The 21,314-nt window shown below is 35.1% G+C and overlaps 1 protein-coding gene across 1 annotated transcript; it reads right to left on the minus strand.

The window, feature by feature from the left end:
• Positions 1-244: 244 nt before the first annotated feature.
• LOC137393489 (uncharacterized) lies at positions 245-21,014 on the minus strand. The gene is made up of 14 exons (XM_068080064.1): positions 20,953-21,014; positions 19,881-20,102; positions 17,574-17,743; positions 16,185-16,335; positions 14,467-14,505; positions 12,135-12,224; positions 11,711-11,758; positions 11,447-11,559; positions 10,591-10,740; positions 10,126-10,182; positions 8,647-8,763; positions 7,340-7,413; positions 5,515-5,620; positions 245-872 (listed from the first exon to the last, which is right to left on the minus strand). The coding sequence occupies exons 1-14, from the start codon at positions 20,972-20,974 to the stop codon at positions 738-740; spliced, it is 1,494 nt and encodes a 497-aa protein (XP_067936165.1). The 5' UTR covers positions 20,975-21,014; the 3' UTR covers positions 245-737.
• Positions 21,015-21,314: the final 300 nt, after the last annotated feature.

Below are 21,314 nucleotides of genomic sequence, written 5' to 3' on the forward strand. Positions count from 1 at the left end.
AATTATTGAGCACTTTACTTTACAGTGTAAACCACATATACTATATATTTATATATATTTATATATATATATATATAAAATAACCTCAGTTTTTAAGTGTAAAAGCCGCTGCCTGGTCTTTCACGACACACTAGCTAATTACCCTTCTTTGGGCTCAGAAATAATAACGTATGGGAGTAGAGTGCAATATATTTATATAGTAATATATTATATTTACATTTATATATTATATTTATATGCAATATAGTAGAATATGTGTATATAACTGGCACGGTCGCAGCCAAGGGAGACTGCCATATCAGAAAAAGTGTCAGCTTTTTATATGGTTGGCCAACGACAACAACAAGTATTATATAAGATAGCATGGTCAAACTCTGATGGCGATTACATAAGTTGTGGTACGACATTACTTAATACAAAAAGAAAATTATATAACAAATGGCTAAATATAGATATGCGTACATGACAACCACTGCTACTGCTACTGAAGAAAATAAAAACTCGTACCAAATGAAAGTGTGAGTTTTTAGAATGTAGCCAATAATGTCTGTGTTACGGCCACCACACAAGTAGGTCAAAGATACATCAGAACTGAGGCAGGGAACGTTGAGAGCCGGACTGTTATATGACTACTCATTACAACAGTGCGATTGTAGATTGAAGAAAAAACCGTATATGGTAGTATATTAAGGTATGGTAGAAGTATGTACAAAAATGATATCTACTTCTACTCCATTTTAATCAATCATATTCCGGAGACGCTGTTGGTGCTCTGCCACGTCTGTAGCTACTGGAAGGCTAAGATGATACGGTTCTGTCTGCCCAGGTTGATATGAACCTTCTGCTGTCGCCGTTAAGTATTTTTCCGCATACTGAAACAAAACTTCAGTAGTTATGGATTATCACCAGAGTTTCAAAACAATTTCAAAGGGTTTCAAACAATATAAAGAGTTTTTAAACCTGTGTATCACTACCAGAGTTCCAAAACAATGCTGTCCTTTTCATAATGATGGCAGCATAGCTGAATTATAGAAATAAAAAAAGTTGGAAACGCTAGCTCTGCGGAGCAAGCTAAAATTGGAAAGTGCAGATAAAATCTTTAGTTCTGGAAATCTATACATACTAGTTTTTTATCTTTATGATATAGATTAAATAAATTTTATTAATTGTTTTTATAGCTTCATTTTTCACAGTTTTCTTTGTTAAAGATGTAGTTGCATCAAATAGGTCGATTTAATGAAATTAAGATCAATAAAAGGCTAAAACATCAGCTACAATTTGATGTCTTTTTTGTCTTTTTAGATTCACCCTGTCCAGAGATATATGCGTTTGAATGAGGCCATCTTTTAAAAAGCTCAGATTCGAGCGAGTGCTTCATTAGTGACATAACGAGTGATACATCTGAAAAGATTCCACGAGCGATAAATATAAGATCTCTTCATTAGCCAATCATCAGCACGAAATTTTTATATAGGTCATATTATATACTATCCTCATAAAACGGGTTGTCTGTGATTTTGAAGATTCTAGTTATAACGGATTTTACTCTATTACTAGTTTGTCACGCGCATTGACTAGTAGTAGATTCTACTAGCTACATGCATCGGCATGGATATATAATTGACATCGTTAATTTACTGAATTACTGCACCGACTCGTTTTATTGACGAACAATAGAATTGTAACAATGCGAAGGTGACTCAAAGTTTTCTGAGCGTCAGGTGATTAAAGATTGGGGCAGACCAGTTATGGTTAGAGCCGACAGGCGTCAACAGCGTTATGCTGCAGAGAAAGGTAGGAGAATGGAGGTAAATTTATCTTTAACTAAGAGTATCCTTTGCATATATTCTAAACTAACGATAATGATTTTATTACTCATGAATACATCTAATAATAAGTAAAATTATAACTTTTTGCTATCACGAATCATCATTTCACAACTTTTTATCATTTCATCTAGCTATAAAATTTGCTTAAAATTTTCTTTGGCATTTTTAGCTAGTAAATTAGATTTATGATTTGACTTAAGATGTTCACTTCTTACTTGCAGAAAGTGAAGAAAATCGATTGATCAATGCACATCTTTAACTTACAGAACCAAAGCTTCGAATTGTTGGCTTGGCGTACTTATGCCTTTGTTAAACATTTATTCATTTTTAAAATTACACTCGCAATCTATCGAACTCCCAATTTGAAAGCTTTCAGTAGATACGTGTTAGAATGACATATCTATGAATGACATATATTTATTGCATTTGTTTTATTGATTACAGGATGTTCATGTGGTCCCACCAGCCGAAGCAGCTTCGTCAGCGTGGAAACTGACAAAGCTAAAGCTAAATGGAAAAGAGAGACTTGAATGTGTGCTGCATAAACCATGATGTTTTGTTTAAGTTTGCTGCAGTAGATGAATTTGTCCTATTGTATGAGCTGAAACTATGTGAGTGGTCACGACTTGGATGGATATTTTTAATAAAAGCTTTATGCCGAAATGAAAAATTTTTGCTTGTAAAAATTATATAATAAAATAATATTGTTGAAGATAATACAAAACGTGATTTGCAGAACATTGAATACATCATAGCCCCATTGACACCTGTGCTGAAATCTTGTCTGATAGATGGATTTATGTAGTGCAATCAGAGCTGCATGGACAGGCACTTTTGCATAGCCCGACCATTTGTTTAGTACTTTAATCAACTAATCAAATGTGACCAGTGAATTTTTTTCCATAAATTGATACCAATAATGACTCGAGAACGTTGACAATCGACTATACAATTTGCATGACTTTTAGGGATGTAGTTGGTATCGCCACATATTCTTTTCAAAGACGCAGCTCGCTTATCTTATTTTACTTAGTAAGAAACTAGTTTTTGGTGTGGGCAATGATATACAGCCCCCCCCCCCCCAGGATAGGCGACGGGCATTATGTGGGCGGGGCTTTGGGGTGGGCTGTACATCATTAGTATGGGTAGCGATGGAACTGTGCCGATACAAAGACCTTATTCTACGTAGTTTGCTTGACATAATTACCATAGACAGGTAGAAATGGTAGTCGGTACTAAGATGTGCAGCTTTTAGAAAAAACTAATTTGACAAGTTTTTAATTTTCCTTGTTTGAGGCGTTTGAGACATTGGTAATAATGTATCTGTAGCTGGATTTAAAATTCTATTCTAGCCAACGTGAGCAAATACAAGATGAAATATATGCCAACAGAACTGCATAAAACTAGACTTTTATCGCAATAGCCGATGTGAATACGAGAGATAGAGATAGGTTGTATCACGCGTTACATCACTTTGGGCAAGTCTGGGCATGTTTTTTTGGCCTGAGCGTTTTACCGCGATCAAATTTTTTCGATTTTAATCTTCAAATATATTGACAATAAAATTGCCTAACACAACAAACAACATATCAACTGATAGACCAAGAAAGATACTTTCTTTTAAAATCAACTCAAATTTGACGCAACCACATCTTTAACAGCTTAATACATAATATGTAGTGGTTTGCGTCGTCTTATTAATCCAATTAACTGCTTTTAACGCATTTCAGGTTTTTGTTTAAATGCATTCATTAATAAACTGTCAACCAATCAGCGGTGAATATGCTTGCATTCACTGCTAGTGTCAGCAGCAGTGTCAAACCGTAATAGTGTTGGGCCGGTATCTAATTTAGTGCCGGATCGGATATCCTTGCACATTTTTATCGGTTTTCCCGGTATCGGTATCCTCGGTATTTACCATCTTCGGTATACTTTGCCAACTAAGAAAGTTCGGTATTGTCGGTACTGTCGTTCGGTATATGGTTTTCAGTGTGTGTTTAAACTTTAAATGGTTTAAAGTTTAATGGTTTAAACTTTAAACCATAACTGTCTCGAACAACTTTCATCATTGCGCAAAAAGTAGCCTGTGCAAAGAACATTCTTTAGTCAGCAGTATATTGCTACGGTAAGGAGACTCCTTGTTTTAGCAAGCCAAAAAAGAAAAGAAAGATGGAAATATAAGTTTCATGATAGATGTTGTTATTGTTTATTCTATTAAAAAATATAGTTATTGATACAAACGTTATGTATAGTAGAGAACAGATAGATAATGGCAAGAGGTTCTTTTTGTTAAATATACTGAAACAGTTTACAGAAATCTTACTATTACATATTGTAATCAGGTAATGTAATCACATAATTATACGCAGTCCAATTAGAGTCCAGTCCCGTTAGAGTCTTTATACATCCTCCCATCTTTGGAGAACTCCCAAACCTTCAAGGCTGGAGGCATTATCAATGTAATGTAATATAATAGTAGATACGGTAAGCGTGGAAATCTTCGTTAAATTTGTTTGCCAATGCGCGCTGAGATTAGCATGTTCGTCAAAGAAGCGTTTTAAAAATCTATCCGGATATCCGTATAACCATTTACCGATAGGCTTTTACGGATAAATACCGATCATATCAAACCGGCCACGGATAACTAGCTGTCACCGAAAATGATTGGTTTCCTCGGATACCGAGAAACCCTCGGTATTGGTAAGAGCGGATAACCAAATACCGGCCCAACACTAAACCGTAATAGTCGAATACATCTATATGTCCACACATCAAACAGCAATTAGAAGAAAAACAACAACAATAATAGAATATAGCAGTATTATTGATGATAAAAATGCTCAATACTGCTGCATTTCACCTTCCTGAAGATAATGAACAGAACTGTGGGCTCAACTAGGCAAGAGAAAGACCTTCAGTGCTTTGAAGGTGCTGAACCCACCTACTTACAGTATGATTTGTGAGATAACAATAGGCTGTAGGCTAACATGATGACTCTTAAAAATCCAAGATTAAATGAGATAAGAGATACTCAATGAACGCTGCATCTGTATTAGGTTCTCCTTCTAGACCTTTCCATAGCGCTGTCAGTTTTACACAGAAATAATGCTTAACAGATACGGAGTTGGTAAAACGAGATTCATTGGCAACCTTGAAAATGTGAAATTATCTCTCATCAGTAAGCCACTGCTCGATGGCTTTGTAAAGGTCATTACCAGCTGCAAAGCGTCCATCACTCCCTCTCTTGCTCTCGCTCTCTCCCATTCTTTCTCTCTCCCCCTCTCCTTCTCTCCCTCCTCTCTTTCTCTACCTCTCTTCCTCTCGCTACCTCTCTCTCTCTCTATCCTTCTCTCCCTCTCTCTTTTCTTCTCTCTCTCCCTCTATCTCTCTCTCTCTCGCTTTCTCTCCCTCTCTCCCCTTTCTTTCTCTTCCCCTCTCCCTTGCTCTCCCTCTCTCTCTCTACCTCCCTTCCTCTCCTTCTTTCCCTTTCTCTCTCCCTCTCTCTATTTCCTTTTCTCTCCCTCCCTCCCTCTCTTTCTCTCACTCTCTCCCTGTCTCTCCGTCACTTTCTCCCTCCCTCACTTGCTCACTCTCTCTCTCTCTCCTCACTTTCTTTCCCTCTCTCCCTTTCTCTCTGCCTCACTTTCTCTTCCTTTTTCTCACTCGCTCTTTTTTCATATCTTACCAAAACTACGCAGAGTCCGCTGCTCAGGCCTTGATACCGTCTCCCTGCAACCAGGCGTTCAGTGCAGATTTTGAAGCCGCGCAGTGTTTCCTCCTTCTCTATCATGCTATAATAAATAATTCATATTGGTGATGTTACGGATGAGAACGTGATGATCTCATGCAAATATGATGTAAACATTAACAGTGTGAGCAAATACTTAGGATAATTCTAGGTGATTGTGATTCTAAGATATGTTTACTTTCAAAAATTTAGTGTGCTTATGAGAGTCTTAACAAATTGATTAAGACAAAATGAAGTTTAATTCATTTTGAAGTTTCAGAAGGCAACGGATGCAATCTTAATTTAAGAATTTAAGGAAATTAATAAAATGACTCATGTGGAAAGTGTCAATCATGAGGTATAAATATCGATACTTTCCACCATCAATAGCACGCAAATCAATTGTAAAATATCAACATCGATACTTTCCACTATCAATAGCAAGCATATCGATCATGAGATATCATTATCAATACTTTCCACTATCAATAGCAAACATATCGATCATGAGATATCAATATTGATACTTTCCGCTATCAATAGCAAGCATATTGATCGTGAGACCAATGATATACAGCCCCCAAGGATAGGCGACGGCTATCATATGGGCGGGGTTTAATGATCATTGTCTGTTAGGATTGTGCTCGCCTGGGTTTCGGAGCTAACACAACTCTCGTGGGGCGGTCGGGTTGTGTTGTTAGGTTTTGGAAAACACGACTCGCTGTAATTGTGTCATTAGCTTGTTCAGTCAGTAGGCCCCGCGGTTCACAATAGCAAACCTTGAATTTCTACAATGTAGGGGTAATACCTAACCAAAATAATGGATCCATGCAAAATAAAACATTTCAAATTACTTACTTTTACTAATTTTGAATTTGGTAAAGGTCGTATTATATGCTTAAAGTTGAAAATATAATTTACCCAAAATTACTCGAACAACGGCCTTTTTTCCCTAGTTTTTGATTAATATTTTGCCACCCCTAATATAAAATGGCAAAGTCATTCATCGTTGTCACATTGTTTTACCTGGCCAATAAGATGGGACAACAGGCAAAGCTGTGCAGTGTATTTTTTATACTCAAAATCTAAATATAAAACCGAATTCGGGCTATTTTATGATTGCGACTATTAATATCATGAATGCTTGTGAATGGCAACTGACTGATCATAACGGTGACAATATTGGGGTACTATATTTATTTGACAACAAAATGAATTCAACAGATCAGTAAAATAACTACTATGGTTCATAATATTTGTAAATTTACAAGGGGCTTTATTCAGCATATTTGTTTGTTCGGGTGCCGTGTCCCGGTTCATCCCAACACAGCTCGATCATTAAGCCCCGCCCACATGATAGCCGTCGGTTATCCTTGGGGGGCCATATATCATTGGTGAGACTTGCTTCACTCTAGCAGGTGAAAAGTTGGCTAGTCAAATAATATTCAAAGTTGGATTTTATATATTTATAGTATATAATAATAATATTTTATATTTAAATGTAAAGCTAAAAGAAGGTTATCTTTGAGAAGCTGCAGATAAAGCAGAAGGATGCGCTACTCTGGTTATAAAATCTGAGAGACTGAGCCGCTGTCCTCCAAATATGATGCCATTGAAAATTTTGCTTTAGCTTCTATGGTTTCTAGGAAAATAGATTTTATTGTTTTCTAGAAGCTTTTTTACGTATAGTAAAATTAATTGTCTTTAAAAGCTGCACATATATAATATCATCAGTGTTGATTTAACAATCAGCTGTGAATATTGAGAGTAGTGATGAGTTTACCTGCTTTGAGTATCCAGGGCTGTATTGTTAAGAGAATCACATATATGCACTTGCTTTACCTTCATTTCCACAATCTACAAGAAGCCAACCAATAATTTAACCCTGTAAAATACACATCATATTTTTAAAATGTTATAGAAACATGTTCTTTTTGTGTTAGCAAATCATTATAAATGCTTACTGTGGCCTGCTCTACTGGCACATAACTCAAGACACAGATGGGTGTGGCTGGCCGACAGTTGATGATAAATAGTATACCAGAGCTTGGAATTTTCCAAAATATTCCTAAGGCGTAACCAATAGTACCAAAATTTCCCAATACTTGTTACCTCCGTCATGAAATTGTCAACAATTTTAGAGTTATTATGTGATACATTCAAAGAACCGTCCAATATTCACTTTGAGATAACACATAATTGGTTGACTAGTAGACCAGGTTAAACGTTGGGTAATACATAATTAGTTGACTTCACCTTACATCACCATTATTTTGCACAGTTTCCTGCATATTACATCATCATTAGATTCCATCTTTACATTATATCATCATTATGTTACATCTTTACATTACATCATTATTACATCATCTTTACAGTAAACTCTTATATTACATGATCATTACATCATCCTTACATCATCCTTACATTACATCCTTAAATTATATCATCATTACATTACATCTTTACATTACATCATTATTACATCATCATTAAATTACATTGCATCTTTACATAACATCATCATTACGTCACATCCTTACATAACATCATTACATTACATCTTGACATTACATCATCATTAAATTACATTGCATCCTTACATAACATCATCATTACATTACATCTTTACTTTCCATCCTTTTTACATCATCCCCCAGCATTACATCATTACGCTCCATCATCATTGCATTACATTATCACTACATTACATCCTGACATTACATCATCATTACATTACATTTGATTTTTGTATTACATCATTACATCATCGCTGCATTACATTACAAGATTTAATTTCATCATTAGTATATTATAGCATAGCATTACACTACATCTTCATTACATTATGTCATCATTACATCATCTTTACATTACATCATTCTTACATTATACCATTATTGCGTCATCATTATATTACACCATCATTACATTACATTGCTTCATCATTACATTACATCATCATTGCATTACACCATCATTACATTACACCATTATAAGTGGAGATAATGCTTGAAAAGTTGATAAGATGCATACAGGTGGCGGATAACAATAAAGGACTTGAATTGCTGTAGACATCTTCTTACTTACCACTAAGTAGTAATGTGGGCCTAAAGGCTGATGGTCTGGAAACATTCTGGGCCAAAGTATAACATCTTGACTCATGGGCTCTGCAGGAAAAGTCTGGTTAAAGGATACTAATTTTGTCTGCAATGAGAATATAACAATATGTGTTCCTTTAGTTTTCATACTTCCCGAATGATACACCATTTTTTTCAACATTTCAGCGCGAAGTAAAATAGCATTCATGCCATGCATTTAAGCAGCCAAAGTAACATCTAAGAGCCACAAAGCATTTTGTCGTCAGGTCATATATTCGGTGCATGAACCTGAAATGCCACAGCAGCCAGACATGTTGCTGAGGATTGTCTAAACCATCAATGAGTTTTAATTTGATCACTTTGAATACCATTTAGTAAAGTTCTTAATGATTCAAGTTCATCACATTGCATCATCACTACATCGTTACATTACATCATATCATCATTAGATTACATCGTCATTACATCCTTGCATTATGCATTACATCTTCACTCTATAAAGTCATTGCACAATTCATTACATCATCATTTGTTTATTACATCATTACACCATCATTAGATTATATCATCATTACATTCCATGATTTCATCATTACATTACATCATCATTACACCACATCATCGTTACATTCTTATATAACATTCTTACATTACATAATCATTACATCATATCATTATATTACATCCTTATTACATCCTTACATTAAATCATCATGACATTACATCATTGCATTACATCATTATTAAATTACATCATCATTCTATTACATCATTACATTACATCATAATTACATCATCACATTGTCTTTAATGATAATAGCCAAACATTCTCTCACTAAAAGTATGTGTTCTGACCAGCACACTGTATAACCGTAAAGTGAAATAATATTTTTAAATTTTATGGTATACTATAGCAACAATTTTTAGTAGCTTTAATCTGTATTATTTCCATTTGGTATTACTGCTTGGTCGTATTTTTACTTTTAATTTTAATGTGTCACAATAAATAGCAAAGACATATAAGATATTACAATGACAACAGTTAGCGAAAGAAATGTAAGCAAACAACAATTTGGGCAGATTAGTCATTCATGGGTGTGTTTTTCGGCTTTTTACTAAGTCCATTTCACAAAACAGCTTGTTACAATACACATAACAACAAATTTGACGACGAACACAAATCAAGTGATGCTTTTGTCTAGACATATAACACAATCAGCATGAATAGAGCTATATACAGCAGTTGGATGAGGGCTAAGCGCTGCATTGAGACTCCTTGTACATGCATAATCAAGGCTAGAAAGACAACATGGTTCCCTTCTGCTACTACAAATGCACAGTTGAAAATGTTTACCTAGTAGAGTCGACGACCTGAAAAATAAATGCCGCAGTCAAGCTGCTGATGGCATGATGAATATCAACATAATAACAAATAGAAATACTAATAACAATAATAGTGTAAACAAACCTTCAGATCAGCACCGCAATGCTTATCATGGATAACTCTGAGGAGAGCAGTGAGCATCTGAAACAACCAGAGTCGAAATCAATCATATGAGATAAATGAAGTTTTTATTGAAATTCGACAAAGATGCAAACAAACTATCCAAAAACTGATAACAGTACTGATCTGGTCAGCGCGAATAAACATATAAACTTTTGACAGCCTTAACTAGGAAAAGTGAAGCTGTAATATCACCACATTTCATGTTGTTAAACTTTAGGAACAATCAAATCCAACTAAATGTGAACCGATATGAGCTGTTAATACGTCAAGTATTGCTTCCAATAGATACATTTTTATCAGCTGTAAAAATACATATTTGTTAATAGTCAATAAGCGTGTCAACCATTCTAAATACAATTAAATAGTTAACACCATAAGTAGTTAAAACAGCCGCCATACTGTAACACATCTGATTATCCCACTTACTGTTCCTGATAGTTGTCCACTCTGCAAAGTTTCAAGGTCAGCTGGTAAGACACTCAGACCCTGTATCATTCTGCTGCCGTTATTCTCATTGTCGGTACGCTCATCAACATGTGATAAGCTGGAAGAAGTTCGCCGATGGCGGCTTGAGTTCTAGAAGAAGTTCGAAGGGAGCGTTTATAAGCTGGTCTCACATGGCATGTACTTATATAGATCTATATGACGACTGTGCTAGCAAGGGTTATAAGAATAGGTATAATAGTCTTTACTATACTGAGAGCAGTTTTTGTTTGTCTGTCTGGCTGAGGCAACGCTACGGGGGTTATAAAAAATTGCTTCGCATGGGAATTGAACTCGGACCCTCCATTTTAAAAAAGCACAATTAGTAATAATGTTAAATGAGCGAATGCTAGAATTTAGAAAAATATTCCAATTTTAGTTGAACACCCATAATCCTTAGGGCCTCGGAATATTTGGAAGTCAGGAGTCACACAAAGCATACACTACGTAATTCTACAAACACGCACAGCAGGAGTTCAATCATGGAATACACTTTAGATCTAGGAATATATGGTGTCAGGAAATAACAAGTAATACGACAGTAGAAGATACTGTTGAACTTTAGTATTTAGTTGTTATTAAAGTCTTGAGGATTTCAGTAAGTCTACCAACATGTTCAGGTGTATTTGAAATACTGAATAAGAAAACAAAAAGTAGGACATAACGTCAATATGGACAGTAGTTATAGAACTAAAGCACACGGGTTGGACAAACCAAGTGTCAATATGTAGGACAGTTATCGGTAAGGTCATACGACATCAGCAAATTATAACCAGTACATATTTCAACAGATACATACACCCTGTAAGCGCCTCAGATAACCATTAAGACTGGTTATTAGTTTCATCAGCTCAGGTATGATTGAGGTATGACTATCCTCGCAAGTGTCTCCCTCATCATTGCTCTCACTCACTAAAGAAAAAAAGAACTTGCTATTTGTGAAAATAGCAGGAACACAAGCCAAAATAAAGCAAAGGGGGTACATTCAGTTTTACAAATATTGAAATTTTGCGAAAGGAAGTACAAGTAACTACATATAAGGTATTAAGTAATGAATACTTACGGCTACGAAGCAGTGATCTGCTTGATTTCGGTTTCCCTGTCTGTTGACCTGGAAACAAGAATTAGTCAACAAGATTAGCAACAAATTCTGAGGTGATAAGGGTTCTTATAATTCTTAAATTCAGTAAGTGGATAACAAAACTTTGTATAATTTGAAACAGGCTCACAGCTGTACATGTAATTAACACAGTTGTACATCTAGTTAGCACAGTTGTATGTGTATTTAACACGATTGAACATGTAGCTAGCACAGCTGTACATATAGTTAGTACAATTGTAAATGTAGTTAGCACATTTTGTAATTTGTGCCATGTTCCTTGTACTTAGTGTAGTGTGATGCTAATTCATAAGTCGACTAATGTTGTCACCCATATAGCAAATCTCGGTGTCTTAAAAAAGTATAAATATTGTTGACATATGCTCACCCAATTCCGAATCTCGCTGAGTTTCAAGACAAGGCGGTGCCGTTGATTGGCCAGGCGTCACAGTAACATGTGGTTCTCCATTTTCTCTCGCTAAATAAAAAAGTAAAGTGATTTTAACCTCTTGCCAAAATGACACAGTAGCAAATATATTATAGTGAAAGGTTACTGGCGGCACTTGTTTATATCTATACTGAAGACGGCGTTGCTTGACTGCTTCTATTTAATTGCGTACTAGCACAAGCTCATGTATTGATGATATAAAATGAAATATTCTCCAAACCCTGAAGTACAATTGTATGTCTATCAGGTCTCCATCTCTGACTGATTGTAGTACCGATCTCCCGCTTCTAACATTGCGCCCAATATGGCTGATATGTTAGTTTTAGCTGATACGGCTGATTCAGCAGATATTAGGAAGCTCAAAATATGAGTCATATTACTAACTGAACATTAATTAATCGATAGAAAGCCCAGTTAAACACTAAAATATATGACTAACTGAAATCCTGTACAGTAGTTATAAAGGCTTGCCAAACCAAAACGAGTGTTACATACATAAGCCTATATACAAAATAGTCGGGCACTATTACCGTAAAACCTCTAATTGACCGCCACCCTGAGAGAAGAGTTCAAAAATAGACCGCCACTCTCTAATTGAATGCCACCTCCAATTGACTGCCACTTTGACATTATTTGGTCTTTACGAGGCCATATTATCAACTGATCAGTAGAAAAGTTTCCACAAAATCGTATTAATAATTAATCGTTTACATTAATAACAATTAATTCTCTCGTTGTCCAATTCCGAAGCTTTTCGTTTTTTTTGTTAAAACTCTGAAAGCAACACCATAGAAATAATCAATAATGGTCTTAGGCTAGTGGTCACTCTCTGTCTAACTCGGTCTTTCTACTTCAAAGTAGCCTGCATATATAAAAAAAACGGCTTAAGTTTACGATGGTAGATGAACTTCCAAAGCAACGCTATAAAAATAACTATTGTCTCAGCCTAATAGTGGTTCCTTGTTTAACGCGGTCATAACATTTTGATAAATGCAACGCGTGAAAGTTTTGCTTTGCCAAAAAATTGTTTGGACGCTAACATCGACTAGTTCAGCAGTTCAGAAGAAGAGTTGAAGCAAAAGATATTGTGGAAGGTATTGGACAACTAGAAGATAACATAACTCTACTTCTATTGAACATAAAAAACTAGCTTTGGCTGCAAACTGTAGCAAACATATCAGTGAGTGCAATAAGTTTTTATTTAACAATTTTAAATATAGATATAAAATAAAAGCGTCTTCAAATTTAGAACGAAATAAAAATTGAAAATGCCAACAAATTGCAAAGAAGGACACAGGCTATAATATCATCGCAGGTCAATTGCAAGCAATAGATATGGTAGAGATATTTCTCGGTTTCTTGATGCACATTTATTAAGAGATTTTTGGTAAATTAGCAGCTTTATTGCATTCAAAATGTTTAATATCGATCCACCGAAAAAAGAAGGCAGAGTATAGTCGACATTCGCCTCACCCGTAATAAGGCTAAATTTATCTTCCGAAAATTCTGACAAGCCAGTTGAAAAATAGACCGCAACCTCTATTTGAACGCCGCCTCCAATTGACCGCTACTATAGAAGAAGGGTTGAAAAATAGACCGCCATGGCGTTCAATTAGTGGTTTTACAGTATGTTTTTTATTATAAAACATAATATATAACAAATATATTAATATTATACATGTATATATAAGTGCTTTCAAAAAATCATAAGCCTAAAGAAGACCATCAGTATTGTAGAAATTACGACACTGCTGGGACATGTGCAGTTCCTGCTGGAGAAAGAATTAGATATCTCTCTGCCAGCTAATAGCAACGCTTTTACTTCAAATATGGATATAAAATAACATAAAAGACTAGGAAGGGAGGTGGGCAGGGCCTTGAGCAGTATAGGTCAGTGGCCTTCCATCGTAAGCAATAGATGTTAGCCGATGTGATGAATATCCATTTAGGATAAACCTATACATAAGGGCTTTTGTCACTCAAACAAAATCCAATCATTTATTAACTTACACAGCGTATAATCTAATAGCAAATAATACTGAAGGAAACGCCCAAAGAGTACTCTCATTCGAGTGTGGGTGCCTTCTATTATGCTGTCGGTACATGGTAGTGCACAGCTAGGGAAAAAACAAACTGTGGCTCAAACAACAGATGCTTGCTGTACTACCAAAGGCTCGCAGAACGCCATTTTACAATTACTGCTTCACAGCAATGGAGCAAATCATCCGGACTGACAGGAACTTATGCTATGTTCATCAAACTTCTCACTTACCTCGGAATGTCACTACCGTCTCCTCTTGGGGAACAAGGGCTAAAAGTCAAACAAGAATATTTTAAGTTGAGACAATTTTCAGAAAAATTTACTCTAAAGGTTGTGGAAAAGCTTATAAACTGGGATGACAGGAGTTCATAGCTTCAGGGCAAAGAAAGAAAATGTAAAAAGGCGCAAGAGTAAATGATAAAGATAATGGAGAACATATTAGTTGAGGTTGGTTCACACTATATCGCCATATGTCGGAGTTATCTTTTTGGCAGCCATTCATTGACTATGTGCACCATAAACTGATGGCATCGTCGAGGCGATGCGGATACGTCACAATAGTTTGCAGCTGCCAAACTTTCCGGATAGTTCGCCGAACATCCGCTACAGAGTATGCAATGCACATCGCTTCAGCGATGATGATTGGCCATCATGAATTGCTCAATCCATATTTTCTTTCATGACAGTTGTTGCACGAGTAGTATTTCTTTGTTTCCGTGACCGCCTTGTATAATAAGAACGCTATACCATGGATTACTCGCTGATATAAACACGAAAGAGTTTGTGATAGTGTGAACAGTGTTATCACAGACGATCACCTATGTATTGCGTGAATAACATCGACATATGGCAAGATAGTCTGAACCAGCATTCAGAGTAATTAGCTACATTCTCTGAGTAGTTTCTTTCGTAGAAATGTGAAACTTGGGCAGCTGACATGAAAACAAGACAATAGCCTGACATGTATGGAAGTTTAAAGGGGTGGGGTAACAAACAGCCGAAGAAACCCGTGTGTGAAAGCTCGCGGATCGAATGGCTAGTAATAATCATGCTCAACTTTGGTATGTTGTTAGTGGAGGCATTCCGTAGTTTAATCTTTTCTTCTTTTCACTAACCACTAATTTAAATATTTAATTAAAGCAACCAATAGAATTAGATGTCATTATTGATTATTGACCTGTACATCGGTTACTACTTGGCACTGCTTACCGAGCTACATGAATGCCTATAGATGAGCTTCATGGTCAGCTTTATGGAAACAAGCTCACTATATATGGAATTTTCTTGATATGCTTTACTATATACACATCCCAGTTTTGTTAGGAGGAGGCAGTTCATATGTACAGTTTGTTCTGTATAGACCTTTCATAAGTAGAGCTCTTTACAGAAGTAAGGTACAAATGTACACCGATGAGCTACATATTCATTGTTATTATTCCTACCAAGTTTACACATACAAAGATATAGCACCTACAGTTCTTTTTAAGGATACACACAGCTCATGATTTGAACAATAATTTAAAAGTTCAAAACTTTTTATCAGATCAGCACGATTAACCTAATTAAATAATACTAATTGTTATTATGTTCCGTAAGTTTACACATATCCAAAAAGCAACTATTAGTCCTTGATTGCAGCACTCAAATAGCCATTTTCTGTGACTAAACGTTTGAGTTGATCTTTCGAAATATTGACCTCACTAATACATGAAATTGGGATTATCAACTGGTTATAGCGCTGCATAAAATCGATGATTTATCAGACAAGCCATGAAGTACTCTTTATCGCAACCAAAAAACCTTGATGAAATATTTGTCATCATTTTAAAGGCTGCTGCTATCATATTCATAACTGAATTCCACCAACTTCATTGGCAGATGGGAAGTTTGGGTATTGCCAGGAAAATCTAGTGAAATTCGAAAAGAGAAGCAATATTAAAGAAACTAACCATAAGATCCACCAGAAAGTTGTGTAGTCTTCCGAGGGGTTTTTTTTCGGCACCACATCACCCAGTAGACACAGAAGGCTATCAGTAACAAAGTGAGGACAACCGCTATGTATATCTGAACCTCATCGTAGCCTCTGTTTCTATCCATTCCCTACAATATAAAATGTTGAAAGGTATAGGATATACCTGAGTATAAAAGCTGCAGAAGGTGCACCTTTTTCTTCTATTACTCAAAAATTGTTTCTAACCCCACAGTAAATGCTCCTATAACATATACATGTACTTCCTATAATGTAAATTTCACATAATGCACAAAATTCATGTAGTTTTTGTTCTGTACTACGTAAAAACATTTCATATAACGTAAAATGTCAAATCGGTGCAAGTTCTCAAATTTGATTTGCATAACGATAATCTTGTAGTTGGCCTTAAAACGCCGCTTTCTTTTTCTCGCCACACCTGTGAAAAAAAAACGACATACGCATAGCGTAATCTCTACTATATATACACTTAGATACAAGTTCCATGACTTTCTAGTTTGCTATGATAGGCTGTCAAATGTGTCGACAAAATATAGAGTACTTATAGCTGAGCAACTGCTCAAAAATACTTCAAAATGATCGACTGGTGCAGGTGTTACAGCTTTGGTTCACCTATGCGAATGTCACAAGCTGGAGTAACGTCAAAAGATATTTTTTATCTTAATTTCGATCCCTCTAGAGACAGATAGACGACGGACAGGTACACACCGCTTTTATAATAGTGAAAATACATTTTTGTTTTACTTTGTTGTAGACCTATAAAATATTTAATCATTTTCCTTTGCAGAATAGACTTTGCTGTCTACAAAAATGTAACAAATCAGTGTAAATGGACATCAAAAAAGTTTTTAATTTATTGTAAAATTGCCGCAATCTAGAACCATGAAACAAGTGAATGTGATAAAAGAAAAGAAAAAAGTTGTCGATGCAAACCAATAATACTACAATTATGGAAAAGCTAACAGACTAAAAAGTTAAATCTAGTTTTTTGTATGATCAAAGGAGTAAGTTTGGGAAAACATTGAAACAGATTAGGCAATTTACATGTATTTTACTGTTTGTATAACGTAAAATTCTTATTGCATAACTTTCTTGGAACATATTATTTACGTTGTAGGAGCACCTACTGCATTGACAATAATTTTATTTCAACCAGAAATTTATTCTAAATTATGCCATACAACAATAAAAAATAATAAGATTGTCATTAACTCTTTAGCTACCAAATCAATTTTATTGGTACAATTAAATGTTCGCTAAAGCCTAATATTTCACAATGTCGCGTATAGGTCATAGCATTATAAAGAATCATAGAAAGTTAAAATAATACGAATGTCATTAAAAGAACCTCTGTAGTAGTTGAAGATAGATTCTCATCTTTAAAGCCCTGAGGTGTGATTGCTGTTGTTGCGTCGAAAGTGGTGGATGTGTTAGGGATCATCATCTTGGTTGTCATGGGCGTCGTGGTTATCATGGGCGTTGTGGTCGGCCTAACTTGTGAACAGACTTCTCGAAACCCTGCAAGCAACATACTGTAGTAGAGCCTTCAGTATTCTTAACATTGAGATTGATAACAGCACATTAGCATTCTAGTCAGCATATGCAGCCCCTTGGTAGGCAGAACCCTATTTAGGTGATAGCTCAGAAAGTACGACTTCCTATAACAGGAAGTCATACTAAAGGAATTACAATGCTAACCACTTTATAGACTCTACGATGTACATTATACAGTATATTCATGTGCATAGACTATTTCTATATCTAAAAGCACATGGTACATACAGGTTTTCTCTGATGGCTAATATGTCTTGAGAGATCGTCAACTGTGCCTTTAAAGCACACTTGACGATCTCTCAAATACATCAATAAGTACATCGATGAGATGTACTTATTGATGTATTTATTATTTGTAAGGATTAGAAAAGAAAGAATTATGCCGGGAGAGATCATCATGTGTAATAACTATGTGCACAATTATTCCGTAATGTAGCAAGGTAGTGCAGTGGTGCCGTTGGTAGTGTGCAGGCTGTTAAGCTGAATGTTGGAGTTTGCTCCCCGTGCAATGTGTTTTGTTCCTAACCTCTTAGTGTGGTTTCAGATGGACATGGCTCTAACCTTGGTGAAGACCAGTACCCTGGCAGTCTGGTGCATCATGAGAGATCATCATGTGTAATAGCCATCTGCACTATTATTCTTAGATGTGGAAAGACGCAGTGGTAATGCTCTTTGCTTTAAAACCAAATTTTCTAATTTGATTCTTCCTGTGCGATGCAATCATTTTTTTCTAACTCTCTTTGAAAAAGAAGGTTCTTTTCCTAAAACCATTCTTTTTCCGGTTTTAGCATGGTTTTGGACAGACGGATGGACGCGGTTCTTACTATAGTAAAGACTAGATGAATGCCCGGCATTGTTTGGATGATAAAAAGCCTTTGCACAAAAATTTATTTTTATTCTAGATTATTTACCATCATAGCTTAAACTTCATATCATGAAAAAAGTGTTGCGTGCAGTTTAAATAACTTGAGAGAAAAACTAAAACAACTGTAAAGGTGTTGAAATATGAAATAATTAGCAAGTAATGGCTAAATAAAGTCTGTTTTGGTATAATGATTACAATTAAAAGTGATTTGGCACTAATACAATTAATAAAAACTGAGAAAACAAAATAAAAATCATGAATATATTGAACTAATAATAACAATGACTACATAAAAATGTGTGCATAAAAAAGATTACTGTTCCAGCTACCCATGTAAAATTTTGAATATGACGATACTGGTACAAACGTAAAAATGAATTACCGACATCAAATACATCAGTGAATCGAACAAAGCTACATTGTCTGCCAAAACAGAGAAAGAATGTAGAGACTCAAGAATGTCCATGTGAACAGTTTTGTTTTACAATTTCAAGCGAGTGCCCTTTCCGAGAACCGAAAATTGAAGATTGAACTGGTGCCGTTACAGTGCCGTAACATTTGAAATTGAAATGGCACATTTGAAAATTACAAATAAAAAAATAGGTAATAAATTTTTAAATGATTTTAAAAAAATAAAAACAAATGCAAAAGGTAATATCAATTAATAATAAAATGTGTTGTTAGTTTAGTTTGTAACCTGTAATTGTGATAAGGATACCGTAGATATTATACTTGTGATGATAAAAATGCTTAGCCTTGTGGTTAAGTGTGGGTGTTTGCAAACTTGTGCGGCGTGGATTTTCTATTGCAATTTAAATTAACTATTTAAATGCATAACTATTTAAATTTAAATGCATAACTATCGCAATAACTGGACACAGAGACGGCAGAAAATAAAAGACAAACTTTGAGACCTACATACCATATATAGATTAGGTTTGCAATGTATTTGCTGATTAATAAGAGTGTGACTGGAAATCAATACGAAGCTGGTTGCATCCGGGTCTGATAAACATGTAATTATTTTTAGCTATAAAGTTCTGGTTGATTTCTCAATAGAGTTCTAGCATGGCAACAACATAAATTGTAGATGGCAGCAAACTAGATCTTGTAACAAGGACTGGTATTTCAATTACAAGCTTTTAATAGGAGTCAGAAAAAAATGGTAATACAGAAATATGTTTCAAAGGTTATTATATATTTAGTTTGTACTGGTCAAAGGCTGTTATCACTTACTAGTGCAGTAGTCGTTTAGACACAAGTATGTTGGACCAGAGGCTTTCCAACATTCTTCTGCACAGCTATAGACGACTTCAGAGCCAGATTCCATCACAAAATCACAGTTGTTTTCGAAATGAAGATCAGATCTCCATCGGACACAATCTGGAAGTTTCCATGTACAATTTTCTGGTGGCAAGGGGTCGGCTTGGAGGAATGCAACCATCACCAATCCCGATCCTGTTCGTATACAAGTATACAGATAATTTATACAGCCTGATCAACATTGTTGACTGTGTAGCTGGATTTTTTGCAAATATTATAAAAATTCATAATTACTTTACTGACAATAATTTCATTTTAGACAGAAATGCTTTCCAAACTATGCTATACAAGAATTATAAAAAGGGCAGCAAACAAAATCAAATAAATAGTTTGACTATTTGTATACATTGTATACTGCAGTGTTTAAAATGCATTTCTCAGCTGAGAGAACAGATATTAGGTAGAAGATTGTTAAGCAGTTAGTGATGATATATTCAAAATAATTGTTATAGGTTGTATGAAATTTGTTCTTATTATGTAAGTTGAAATAATTAGAAAACCTGTAATTGTCAAATAAAAAAATGAGTACACAAACCATGAACGATCTTGAAACCTTTAATTGACACAAAATAAACATTTAGCATAAGTAAAGTAAGAAGATGCAATGATTTATAAAGATTGTTCGTTAGAATAACGTACGCTGAGATATCATACACATAAACACATGAACATACACATTCGGTTAAGGATATCATGAGTGAGTTTGAGACGTGGGACCATGCAGCCTCAACTGAAAATATTGATGCTGGGGAAAGAACTAAAAATGAATGAGCAGATGAGTTAGTATCAGTACAACTAGCAATAACATGTACAGTAATTGACCTCATCAATGTTCAATGGGTTCTATAGTAAAGTAGCAAGATAGTTTCCAAGTTAAACTAGGCCTAGTCTAATTTCTTACTACAATGAAGTAAAAGGCCTTTTTTGGCTAACAGCGCAGTCAAAGAAATAGCTTTTTAATGAAATATGTGATAATGAAACTTACCTATTATAATAAATAAGAACATTGCGTGAGCTTCAGTTAAATGGTCTGTATCATATGAAACGAATACGTATAATGCCGAGTGGAGTGAGTTTGCTGACTGTACAAGCCCGATGATTAAAATTACAGTACAAATTCTACTAGAAGAAACGCTTCAAAATTGAGCACGAAATTGTTTTGTTAATTTATAACTAAACTGGCAGTTTTTATTGTACAATCACTTAGTTTTTACCATTTTGCAAAATTGTGAGCATTATTTTTAAAGATGAAAGAATATGACATTTTTCTTTACATCAATAAAAGGATTACAGTAATGCTCCAAATATTCATTAACAAAACTGTTGGCACTGTTACGCACCACATGA

This window comes from Watersipora subatra, chromosome 4 (genome assembly GCF_963576615.1).
Source record: "Watersipora subatra chromosome 4, tzWatSuba1.1, whole genome shotgun sequence".
Taxonomy (NCBI): domain Eukaryota; kingdom Metazoa; phylum Bryozoa; class Gymnolaemata; order Cheilostomatida; family Watersiporidae; genus Watersipora; species Watersipora subatra.